The sequence below is a fragment of the Anomalospiza imberbis genome, chromosome 13, assembly GCF_031753505.1.
Source record: "Anomalospiza imberbis isolate Cuckoo-Finch-1a 21T00152 chromosome 13, ASM3175350v1, whole genome shotgun sequence".
NCBI classification, from domain to species: Eukaryota; Metazoa; Chordata; class Aves; order Passeriformes; family Viduidae; genus Anomalospiza; species Anomalospiza imberbis.
Window position 1 is genome coordinate 20,451,500 of NC_089693.1, and position 12,135 is coordinate 20,463,634.

Sequence of the window (12,135 nt, forward strand, 5' to 3'; positions counted from 1 at the left end):
TGCCTAGAATAAATCACTCTTAAATTTAGCTATCTTCACACCATATGGCAAAGGAAAACATCCTGCTTGCTTATGTATGATAATTTGCCATTGCCATTGTGTTACCTTAATCACATAGAGGATTGGAAGAGAAGGCAACCTGGTCCTTGTAATTTATTTTGAAGGTGTGAACAATCCACGTTATTTCTCATTAGCAAATGATGGGTATTAAGTTGCCCAGAAGAATGTAAGGAGACCTAAGAGTGTTTACTGTGATTACTGTGTGTCAAATAAAGCCGGAGAAAATCTAGTTTTACAGGTTTTGGGGATGTCTTTATGATAGGAGAGTTAACAGATGAAGGATGTCGTTGGAAGGCAACACTTGGGCTCTGGCAGCTTGGGAAGCAGGATGGCAGAGGTTTGTTACAGCAGTGCATGTGAATGCAGCTTGAGCTGCACGGGGAGGGCTGGGAACCTGCGCTCTGTCACAGTGGTCACTTGAAACAACGGGCAATTTCACTGGGTAATGGTGAGTTTGACTATGCAGTAACCAACCCAGGCTTGTGTTTCGGTTTGTAGGGAATACAGAACCAAGGCTTATGCAACTTAAGTGCCTCTCCATTGGAATTGCTTCCTCAGCCTTATTTTCTTAGTACTGCTTTCACATATCCTGTATGTACTAAAGCAAGGAAACATCTTGCTTTAGTACATCCAGGATCTTCTACATCTGAGATGTTCCCCAGTCAGCCTGGCTGAACTGTGTCGGACTGGAAGGCTTTGGACTGGTCCAGATTGAGGTATCTGCATCCCATCAGGGGGAGTGGAAGCTGGCACAGTCGGGGTGGTGCCGGGTGCTCCGCAGGCTGCATCGGCCCCACAGTGCCATCCCGACAGCATTGCTGCGAGCAGAGCGATTGCAGCGCTGCCCCTGCAGCCAGCCCGGCACCGCCCGCCCTCTCCTCACGGCGCTGCCCTGGGCGGAGCGCGGGGCCGGGCCCCTCCCTCCGCGGCTCCTCGCTGCGGCTCCTCCGCCCGGCCCGGCCCCGCCGCCCCCTCAGCCTCCGCCCGGCCCGGCCCCGCCGCCCCCTCAGCCTCCGCCCGGCCCGGCCCGGCCCCACCTGACCCGGCGTGCTCAGGGAGCCCGGCGGACGCGGTAAGTGGGCGCTGCTGCCTTGGCTGGCGGTGCCTCCGCAGGTTCCCTTCTCCGTGTTCCTCTGTGTCCGTTCCTTAGGCTGAGCCGCCCTCACGGCGCTTCCACTCCGTGTCCCGCCTGTGAGGTGTCGCGGCTGTGCAGCCCCTCTGGCCGGGCAGCTCCGGGGCCGGCGGCGGGTCCCTCCCGCGGGGCTCGGGGCGGGGGGGTGCGGACCCTCGGCCTCTTCACGGTGTCTGCGCTGGCTCTGTGTGTGCCTGCAGCCGCCAGCCGGGGGCAAAGGCAGCTCCCCGCAGCATCCCCGCCGCAAGCAGCTGTCCTTTACCCCGAGCAGGTCCCGCAGGGGCCGGGCAATGCAGCGGTTCCACAAGTGCCCCTGTTGGTGTTACACGCCGCTCTGTCTGCCGCTGCTCCTGTCTGACGCCATCGGGGACACTGTGAATGCTGTGCAACTTCCATCGTTTGTTCGCAAGTTTCTTCCTGCCTTTTCCCTCAAGCAGCTTCACTTGGGTTTCTTTACACCTGTTCCTCTGGCCCGTGGGCCGGGGGTCCTGGAGCAACACAGCACGGTGGAGGGGGCTGGTTTGGCTGGCCTGCATCCTTGTGGAGGACAGTCAAGAAGGATGTGAGTTAGAGGGTGAAAATCTGTGGCAATTGCTCCTGCTTTGACCGATCAGTCAGCTGCAAAAGGACCAAAATCGCAGTGCTCACCTGCTTAGTGCGTGTGAGAAACGCTCATCTCTGGCCCTTTTTTGAAACATCAGCTGTTTTCAGACTTTCCTGTGCCTTTCAATTGCTGGTGCAGGAAACGCAGATCGCAGAGGCGAGGTCTCCCTTGGCTTTGGGGTAGTGATGTGAATTATGTTCATCAGTAATCCTGGAAGGCGCCCCAGGGCCGGGGAGCGGGGCTCCGCCGGTGCCGTACCGCCGTGCCTGGCATTGCGGGCTTGCCCTGCGCGTCCAGGCTCTGTTCCCACCCAGCTCGTTGCTCAGTCACGCCGGGCTTTGGGGTCCCTGACCTTGGCCGGGAGCTGGGGAGCTGAAATTAACTGCAGAGCCAATGTGGTTTGTACTGTGCTTGAAGCGGAGGCTTGGAAATAGTCTTGGGTCATTTGCCACACGTATAATTACTGCAGGGTAAATTTGGGAGGTCAGAAAGGCAGCCCCTGAGCGTCAGTGGCAGGAGCAGTGATTCTGTAATGGAGTTGAATTGCTCAGATGGTCGGTGTGTTTTGTGTTTTTTATAGACACGCAGGTAGTAAAAGTTGCCTCAATTTCCTGGCAGAAGAATTTTTAGGCTACTTTTGTTTTCTGACGGGAAAATGTTTCAGTGAAAATAAGGGTTTGCTGAAATTGATAGAACTTTTAACTGTGCTATGCTTATTTGAAAGCAGCAGGTAAAACCCACTTGGGTTGTTTGGGATTTTTTTTTTTTTTTTTTTTTTTTTGCTATTTCAATTGCATAGTCTTTTGTGGGATAAAAGAAAAGAGACAGAAAGAAAGGCGAAAAAAGGAATGAAAGTGAAAGAAGAAAATACCTTAATGCTTATAAAAATCTGTTTAGTTTTAGCCTAAAACACCAAAAATAGAAGACAATATAACTTTAATTTGTTTAATGGGTTTTTTTTTGGTTTTGTTTTGGTGGTTTTCCAGTTCATTAATTTAAAACAGTCTGGTTTTGATTCTAAATTGGTTTTGGTCATTTTTCAGTGTTATAAAACAGTTCATTCGGGAGGTTTTTACTTTGGTCTATTCTAATGGGTTTGAGATTTTGGTTTAGTGTAACTAATCTTTTGTAATATAAAAGCATGCCAGGGGGAATGCTTCTGAGTTTGGCCAAGGGTTTAATGATTCAGCTCATGTCAGGTATACTTGAGAAATTCAGATTATTCAGCTGTTACCTCAGTCACTTGAAACTCGTTTCCTTAGGACAGAAGAAACCCTAAGGAAAAAAAAATGCAAGGCTGTTGTTAAGGGAAGTGCTCCAACAGTTTTCTTCTCAGCTCTGATTTCTGTATTCTGCTCTTGTTTACTGGTGGGTGGACATTTAACGTGGGTTTGAGGTGTATAAACCAGTCACTCTTTGTCACAAAATTTGTTAATGACAGGCTTGGCTTAACCTGTGCAGGGAAAACTTCATTAGAGAAGAGAAATAGAACTTACTTCTGCTCCTCTTGAGAGGGATTCTGTCACTCTCTACAGAAGAGTGGGTTTCTGTAGATTGATGTCCTTTACACAAAGTACAAGCTGCACTAAAAAGGCCCTTTTTTTCTGCAATAAAATTGTCTTTATCCAGGGATTGTACTGATGTAAAGCATGTGTGTGTAAATATATGCCTTAGATCACAGTGGGAAACTGTGATTTCTTAGGGTAAATATGATTCTATTTTATGATAGGGCAGAGTTTAGGAAGAATGTGAAGAGATGAGCCAGGACATGTTCTTAGTGCTTGAAATTGCCATCTCAGAGCCTGTATCCTATTTCTGGGTTAGTTACAGCTTTGTTCCATGTCTATAGTGAAATTATTCACACAGGATAAGCAATATTTTGCTGCCTTGTGGTATTTGGCCTATGTTAAGGAGAGTTGGATACAGCAATAAAGGTGAAATGTTAGGTTTTTATACTAAACATATATTATACTATAGACTATCATTATGGAAACATGGCAATATAAATGCTGAGTTAGAAGCTGGCCTTCATATGAAAATGCTCACTGTGAGGAATCCCAGAGCAGAGACAAGGAGAGGAGAGATGGGCCCAACGTGGGGATGGTTGGGGGATAGACATGGCATGTTCTGTGAAAGGACACAGAAGCTCATCTCCTCTGCTGAGCTTGCCTTGGAGCAATTAAGCTCTGGTCTGATTCAAAACTCACTGAAGCAGATACCTTCATCATCCTGGGTTTAATGAATTCTGGTGCAGCTCCTAAGTGATGGGAATGGCCCTGACTCACTGGATTGTGGTATTGTTTGGGCACATGCCCCTGAAGTGTTAGCATAAGGTGTGTATCAGGAAAAAAGTTGGCTGTTGCTTTTTCCTCAGATCCTGAACAACTTTTTTGTCTGAGTCCAAGATGAATGTCTGTCTCTAATTCTGCCTGCCTTCACTGGCCACCATAAGAAAAATCACCACCTGACTAGGAAAAAAAAAAAAAAAGCTCTCATTCCTGCTTGATGTACTTGTGCTCTGTATTTGTAAATGGTGTCCAACAAAAACCTTGTAGTACAAGAAATCTTTGAAAATGAAATCACCTTAGTTCCCTAAGGTGAGAGAAGGGTAGCATTCATGCTTGTGAATGGCACTTCTATTTCAGATGAATTTTAAGTGTATGAAGGTTATCTTTCATTGGCTTACCCACTTGTGCTGTGCCAGTGACAGTTGCTTTGGGTCATCAAGTGTATGATCTATTTTGGGCATTTGCTTAGTGTGACTGTTGGGTGAAAGCCAGGGAGAGATATCTGTGGAAGGCAGGATAGGATAACATGAAGTGATAGACAAGGGAAACACCGGCGCATCAGAGGTACCACTGGGGGTCTGAACGTTGTGCAACAGTTTTGTTGAATGTTGAACAGCCTTCAACAGCACAATGTTGAGCAGCCTTCAGAAGCAAGACACTGGGCTTGAATAGGTCCTTTTTAGGCGATTTAACTTAGTGCTTTGGCCTCTGTAGAAATGGGTGTAAGTTAAGAGATCAGCAGAAGGGATAAGAATTTCCTGGTTATTTTTGCATGGATTCTGCTTACCTGCAGAATCAGCTGTGTTCTGTGGAGGATACTGGGAAATGAGTGAACTTGTCAATCAAACATGAAGTGATTGTTCACAGAGGCACTTTGGGTAGGTTCCCCACTAAAAAGCAACCTTTTTAATGTGCTCTTCTGAATGGCAATGAACTCTCTCTTAAAACAATGACTTCTAAGGTGTGTTTGCATTAATGTTGTTTATAACCATGTACCTTGGATTCTGATGAAGGGAGTAGTCAGCTTGAGGGATTTACAATCTTTGGGCAAGTCTCAGCAGCATCTCTTATTACCTGGGCATTTTCCTGTACTTGCATGTGCTCAGAATGTAATTTTGCAATTCAAGGTGAGCAAAAGGTTTGGGTTTTCAGCAAGGCTTGGCTTTGTCCTTTGCTTGCATTTTTGAAGTCTGTAAAGGCTGAGCGCAGGCAACACTTAAGAAAATTCTGCTTTGAACAATAGCAAGCAATATTATACAAATTTAGGATCAAATAGCTCAGAAATGTCCTCATTCTTGTAAATATGACTGAAGCATTTATAACTGTAGTTTCAAGATCTGAGCAATATTGGTCAATGATCTTTCGGTGAGATTATGAAAGGTTGCTTGAAGAATACTTCAAGTATTTTTCACTTTGCATAAATCACTTTGTAATTTGCTTACAAAGTGAAATTTGAGGTGCTCATTTTCATTGAAAAGTAAAATAGGCATTTTCATCCCAAGCATGAACATGGTTTTGGGAAGGAAATTATTGAGCAACAGAGTTAACAGAACAGTTCACCTGGCTTCACCTTGAAAAACTATGAAAATATCAACAAAGCCAGGATAGAAAGTGGGAAAATAATAACACACATTGCAGTGCATCATGCTCACCAATGCAAGTGTTGGTTTCTACCATATATTTTATTAGTGTGGTGCTTACCGTGGGCTTCAGTGTCGCAACCTGTGCAGTTTCTCTTGCTTGCCTTGGGTAGCCAGAGAGATCATTGCTAAAACACTGTTACACAGGAGGGCAAGGGAGGCACATTTGTCTCCATTACAGAGCTTTGAAACTGGGGTTGGAGCAGGTGTTTTAATAGAAATGCAGCAGCTGCAGAGCCCTTGAGCCATTCCATGTGCAGTGCAGACTTCCAGCAAGGCTGCTCTCGAGAGCATGTGAGGGATGCCTTGCATCTCCGTCTCCTCCACCAAGGCACCTGCAAGTGTGTAATGAAATGATCAGTTCTGACATATGGCAGAAATGGGCGTGTTTGGGTCATGTGCCAGGTGCGGGTCAGTCATGTCACACCACAGCATGCCTGTCACCCCAGAGGTGTGCAGATACACACCTTCAGAGGGCACGGGTTGCAGTTCTGATGTATAGCTGAAATCATCAGTTATACATCAGAACATCATCGTCGTCTGACATCATCTGTGGCTGTAAGCATTGATGTAGTAGCCCTTCTGCTTGACATAAAACAATCAAAGAATTTTTCTCCTAATGTGTAGGTTTTGCTAACATCAACTAAAAAGTACATTTATGTGGAAGCGCTAGGAGACGTTCTGTTCCTTTGAAGTAAAAGAAGGAGCATATTTGGAAAGGAATTGATACTCAACATGCCACCCATGTATTAGAAGCCAGTGGTTTGTAAAAAGGGCTGGGGCAAACAAAGCAACCAATCATTTTTCTGACGTGAGTGACGACAGCTTGGGTGTGTATTGAGGAATTGTTAGATTTTTACAATGTATTTTCTCATCACGATATCCACTTTTGTTGGAGATAAATCTTCAATTTGTGTGCCTTTCAGTTTGACAGGAATACTGTAATTGCTCTTTGATATTTAGTCTTGTTTTATAGGTCTGCTGAATCTTCTTGCAACACTGAATTGAACTTATTTCTAAAGGATCAAAATAGAGCTTTGTTTGCTTGTGAAATATGCTGCACAATATGCACCACTCAGATGCCAATGACTGCAATTTAAAAGTCTGCAAGAGCTGTATAGAGATAAGGAACTTGGAAGTTCCCAGTGCATCTGAAGGAAGCAGCACCTGGGATTCATGAAGCAAAGCACATTACATTGACAAGATATGCTGTGGAGTGTAGAGATGTGTGAGAATAACTATATGTCTCAATGTAGTTAGATTTTATTGTGCTGCTAGAAGCCTTAGAGCTATTTTACATGTTCTGATCTAAACAGTGGATATTTGGGCCATTGGGCATAATGCCAGTGTTCATCTCCATAGGAAACAGCAAATAGTTCATGGCCTGACTGGCCAATTATTCTGTTCAAATCTATTCTGTTACCATAACATACATTGCTGTGGGGGTGTATCCCAAGGAATAATGTGAGTTTTCATCTGCTCCTCATCCAGAAGCAGCCCAGCATAATGCACAGATGCTCCAATGCACCAGTGTGAAGCTTGTCTTTTCAGAGCTCACAGAGGTTATCAGTTTAAAAGATTGTGTTCAGGAAACAAGCTGCACGGTTACACAGAGTAACACCTGTATCAGATGCTGGTGGTGTCCTTCTCGTTTGAAACATCTACTGTGCGTGATGGAAGATGTACTGAAAGCACTGGAGAAGGAATCAGCACTTTTTTCCCCAGCAGCAGTTCAAATGTCTGTGTGCTTTTCTGCCTGTGTGCTTCAGGAGCACTGCCTGACCTGAGAAAAAGAAAGCTCTGCCTCCTGGTCTCCCTGGGTGAGGATCTGTCTGAGGGAGTCTGTAATACAGTTCTTGTGCTCACTCTCTTTAGTGTAGTGTGGAGGCTTTATTGTCCAGAACTTTATCAAATTATTAATTAATTTTCTTTTCATCACGTTTGTGTTTCTTGGTGTGTTCTGTGCTGCCAGTTAGTTGTGTTCTTGGGTAGTTCAGTGGTGGCCAACAATCTCCTTCACTTAAAGGTGCTCATGTCTTTCCAGATTTGAACCCTCACTATTTGGCTGAGACTGCTGTATTAGTTATTTTGATTGATCAGTGGTAACTTTGGCCATGAATGAGCGGCAATGGATCCAAAGTGCCTGTACCACAAATGTATGTTACTGAGACTTAGCCTCTTACAAGATGTAATGAATGTCATTCTTCATTAATATTCTAGTTGCATCATCCTTGAGTATCAATGAAAGACCAAGTATGGCTTTCTTCAAGCAACAGAAGGTGGAGGACATTTACGAAATTGGGGAAGAGCTGGGAAGGTAAGGTCATCGTGGTGACACCATGTGATTCTAAAAGCTGACTCATTAAGGTATTTGCTACTTCCTTCTGCATGATAGCCTAGATCAGTTACAATATACTACAATAGCAACACACACCTTGACAAAGACTACAGTGAGCAGTAAAGAAATTCACTGTGTGCATGCAGGGTGTAAGAGGTGTGGTTTTTAACCAAGGAGGCCGTAGGTTAAACAAACTACTAAAATGAGAAACTGGAGACTGAGTAATTTATTTTTACTTTGATTTCTGAATTGGTTTTGGGAATCTTTTGAGATGATGAACATCATTCTCCAAGCTGATGGATATTGGGGATTTTTAATGGAGAAGTGTAGCTGAAACAATCTGGCAAGGGCTAGTCATTGCTGCTTGAATCAGCCAGAGAGACTGGTCAAGGTTTGTGTGGTCACAGCAGCCCTCTTCTTCAGGCTGCATGTATAATGTCACACTGTCTTTGTCAGTGTATTTTCACTTTCAGGTTTTGAGGGCCGGTGACAAATGGTATCTTGCTTTGCTAGCAGGAAGTTAACATGCTGGACAGATTGCAGTAACTGATCTTTTCCAATGCTGACCGATGCCCTTAGAACCTGCAGATGCCTTTTATTAGTTCAGCTTGCAACAAGCTGTTAGTTACTAACAGGTAGAGGTAGGTTAAAGGATTCATTTATTATCATTCTGGCAGCAAAGTCACAAAACAAATGTTTTCAAACAACATCTGTTAAGAGTCCTGTTCTTGTCCTCCTCACTGAGTTTGTCACTTCTTAAGAACAAAACTAGTTGTTAACATAGGCCTAGTGCTTGTTCTAGCTGGGATTCAGCCATGAGATAAAATAGAGGATCTCACTGACAGAGCCAGCACCTGTGTATCTGAAAGCCTTTGCACAGCATTCAGAAAAGGATGCTCCCACCACAGACTGCAAAGCCTGAACTCTGGTCTGGTGATAAAAGGAGGTACTTTGTGGCGAGGGCTGGTCCAGGATGGTCAGGACAGGCAGACACGAGAGATCTCTAGAGCCCGGTCTTAGGATATATGGTTTATTGTGGGGGCCCCACTCGGAGCTGCCAGGCACAGCCCAAAGCAGGCCCCAAGGAGTGGGGGCAGGGCAAGATAGTGAGAGGGTCCAAGAGAGAAAGAGGCAAAAGAGAAAGGAGATAAAGATGGCCCTGTTTTTTTGGGTACACCTTATCAAGGGGGCTTGAAGGTGGGTGCGGAAAAGGACTTTGGACCAATGGCATTACAGACACATCATACTTCAGGGGAGGGTTACAAGTGCGAGATAAATTCTACACTTTTGAGGAATGAGACAGAACAATTTATCTGACCCTTTGCTTTGTCTGTGGGTCAAGAAAGGGGGGAGTTATCTTCCACTGGCTACACCACTGCCCACCAGCTACTTAGCAACCAAGGTCTGTCATTTCAAAGCTCATTTTCATCTCAAACTGGCTTGCATTCTCTGCACTTTCCCAATCCCCTGCTAGGCAATCGTATCTATAAGGCCTTCTTGTTTCATCTTCCCCAACAGCACTTCCTGTCACTGTGCAGCATTGAGGGTGACCACAGCAAAGCTCCCCAGCTCCCGCCATGTCAAACCCTGCACATGGACAGTGTGGGCAGGCACTGCCCAGCCAGCTCATCCTCCGAGTCCCTGTGGAGCTGGAAGCAGCTCAGAAGGAGTTGTCAACACAGTTATCTTGTGTGCCAAGGCAGGGGTGTGAGAGAAGGCATTTTGCAGAGAAAGGAGCAGGTATTCCACGGCTGCAGCTGTGTGCTCTGACCAGCTGCTTAGCTCCAACATTCCGTCAGTCTTTCAAATATTCATCTTATACCAACCTCTGTTGCTCAAATTCTTGAAAGGATACACACAGGGAGCAATCTGTCAGGCATGTGGCCCTAGAGACAACTTGCTGATGGCCTTGTTCGTTATAGCAGCTCTGTTTGGGAAGCTGTGCTGAATGTGTGCAATACTTCAAATATACCTATATAATTGTGTTGCTTCCCTCAAGAGAGTATCAGTCATTTTCAAGTCTGTGGGGACTGAGGTTCTCTAGCCATAGCTGAAAGGAAGCTTAAAAAGACGACTCTCTAAAGTGAATTTAGCAAATTTCAACATTATAAAGAAATAATACAGCTTTAACAGTTTGGGCTATTTTGAGGAGGGTCCTGGCCTAACCCATTTGCAGGGATGGTAATGCCATGACAAATCAGTGGAAATACTCCTTGAAAACTGTGAAGAAGTGAAGACTAACTTGTGTTCTTGGGAATGTGCAGCAGGTCATATAACTGCTGCTGCTTGTGGCAAGGGATGTGACAGCTGGAGACAACCAAGAATGGAAAGTCTTAAATCAGGGGCAGAGTAGACCCAGAGAAAGAAGAACTGTCCTACTGAGCTAGGGATATAGTTTCCAGGAAAGCAGCAGCAATAAAGCTCACTGGAAAGCCTTTAATATAATGTTTCAGTTGTTCTGTTTTGGATGGGTAGTTGTGGCTCACTGAACAAAAAGTGTTGTACAAACGTGCAGGAGCCCTTTCCAGCTGTACTAGCAAACATTGATGGTGCTGGTAGGTACTGGAATTTGAGATGTGCAGTGTGATTTATAAAAGGATGTATCATAGAGTCATTAATCTATTACCTAAATGTGGTGCCAGCCAGGCTGTGAGAGCTGTTGACATTTGTGCCTTCTGGGCAGTGCCACTGTTACATGCCAGGTTGGGGCTGAGGGTAGGAAGTGTCATGGAGCTTTTCCCAAAGTATTTTATAACAGTGCCCATTGAGAAAGTGTGTTCCTTCAGGGTTGTGTGGGCCTGGCACTGCTGTCCTGGGCCAGTGTCCTGCTCCTGCAGCTCAGCTCTGCAGCGTGCAAGGACTCGCACTTAACAGAAAAACAGACAAATGTTGGAGTGATATTTCTGGGCATGGAAGTCTCCCCCTTTCCTTCACTGTTGTCCTTTCACTGTAGGGAAGGGGCTCTGCCTTCTTCCACAGTGTGAGCCAGCTTTACCATCTGCCACTCCAGTTTCTTGCCTGTCTCAGTAACTGGGAGCTATGCTCATTCCTCATCTCCTGGGCCAGTCAATGCCTTCATGCAGAAAATAACCACTGTGATTTCTGTTGATTAGTTTGGCCATAATTGAGCCTCCAGTTTCTCAGCCCCTACTGACCTGGGCTGTGGTTTCATGGTTAAAGCCAACTTCCATCTTTCATCAGTGGCTTGTTATGCCTCCTGTAGTTCCCCAGCTCCAGCTGCTTCCTCTGTGCTTGTGTGTGGAGGATTAACTCTGCTCTCTGAGCAAGGAGATACCCCATTTTCTGGGTGAAGCTTTAAAGGACAGCAAATGCAGCATTTTACCAGTGATAATAGGACCTTGGAGCCTGGCACAAGTTGCTGTTCTGACAGTGTAACTAAGTATTTATTTATGTAGTGAAAACAAAAAGCAGAGATAACCTAGGTGTTCTTTGCAGGACAGGAACCTGGAAATCTACAATAAAAAAGTCATGGCCCCCAGCTAGCTGGACTCTTCCTGCTAAACAGAGAGCTGTGGTTGCAGCTGGTAAAGTTACCGTTAACTCACACCACACAGTATCATCATACCAGGAATGTATTTTCTAACTGTAGAGATTGCTCAGTACTGTGCTTTCTCAGACGTGAACTTTAACTCTGTTTTTTCATTAGTTTGCACTTTGAATTAGTTCTTTAAATTTTGAAGAATAGCTGTGGATTATTTTGTCTTACAACACACAAAAAGCAGGTCTTTGTGATTGATGCAAAATGTTAATTTTGTTCCTGAGGACTACCCAGCATTTCCCTTAATGTTTCTTGTTGCAAATCTTGTAAGTCACGTTTCATGTGTGTGAATCTTCTGCTAGAACAGTTTTGGCATCTGGAACTTGATCACTATCACTGTGATTGTTATCAGCTCTCTGATGCAGTCACTATTCTTGATTTTTTTTCTTTTTAGTCCTTCTAGCAGATTTCCCTATTAGTTTTCAAAGCTACCTTAATTGTTTCCAAAATAAAACGTTTGTTACAGGAAGTGCAGAGAAAATTGAAAGTTTTGTTGTTTGTTTTTTTCCTAATA

General features: G+C 44.9%; 1 protein-coding gene across 3 annotated transcripts in view; it reads left to right on the forward strand.

Annotated features, from left to right (window-relative positions):
* Nucleotides 1-397: 397 nt before the first annotated feature.
* DAPK2 (death associated protein kinase 2) overlaps nt 398-12,135 on the forward strand; it is a 44,823-nt gene continuing 33,085 nt past the window's right edge. For 2 of the 3 annotated variants that reach the window (XM_068204484.1, XM_068204482.1), the window contains exons 1-2: nt 398-508; nt 7,945-8,041. In XM_068204484.1, the coding sequence (XP_068060585.1) occupies nt 421-508; nt 7,945-8,041 (185 nt within the window). In that variant the 5' untranslated portion in view covers nt 398-420. Of the gene's footprint in view, nt 509-1,012; nt 1,133-7,944; nt 8,042-12,135 lie in introns of those variants that run through there. The other variant, XM_068204483.1, reaches the window with a different exon arrangement.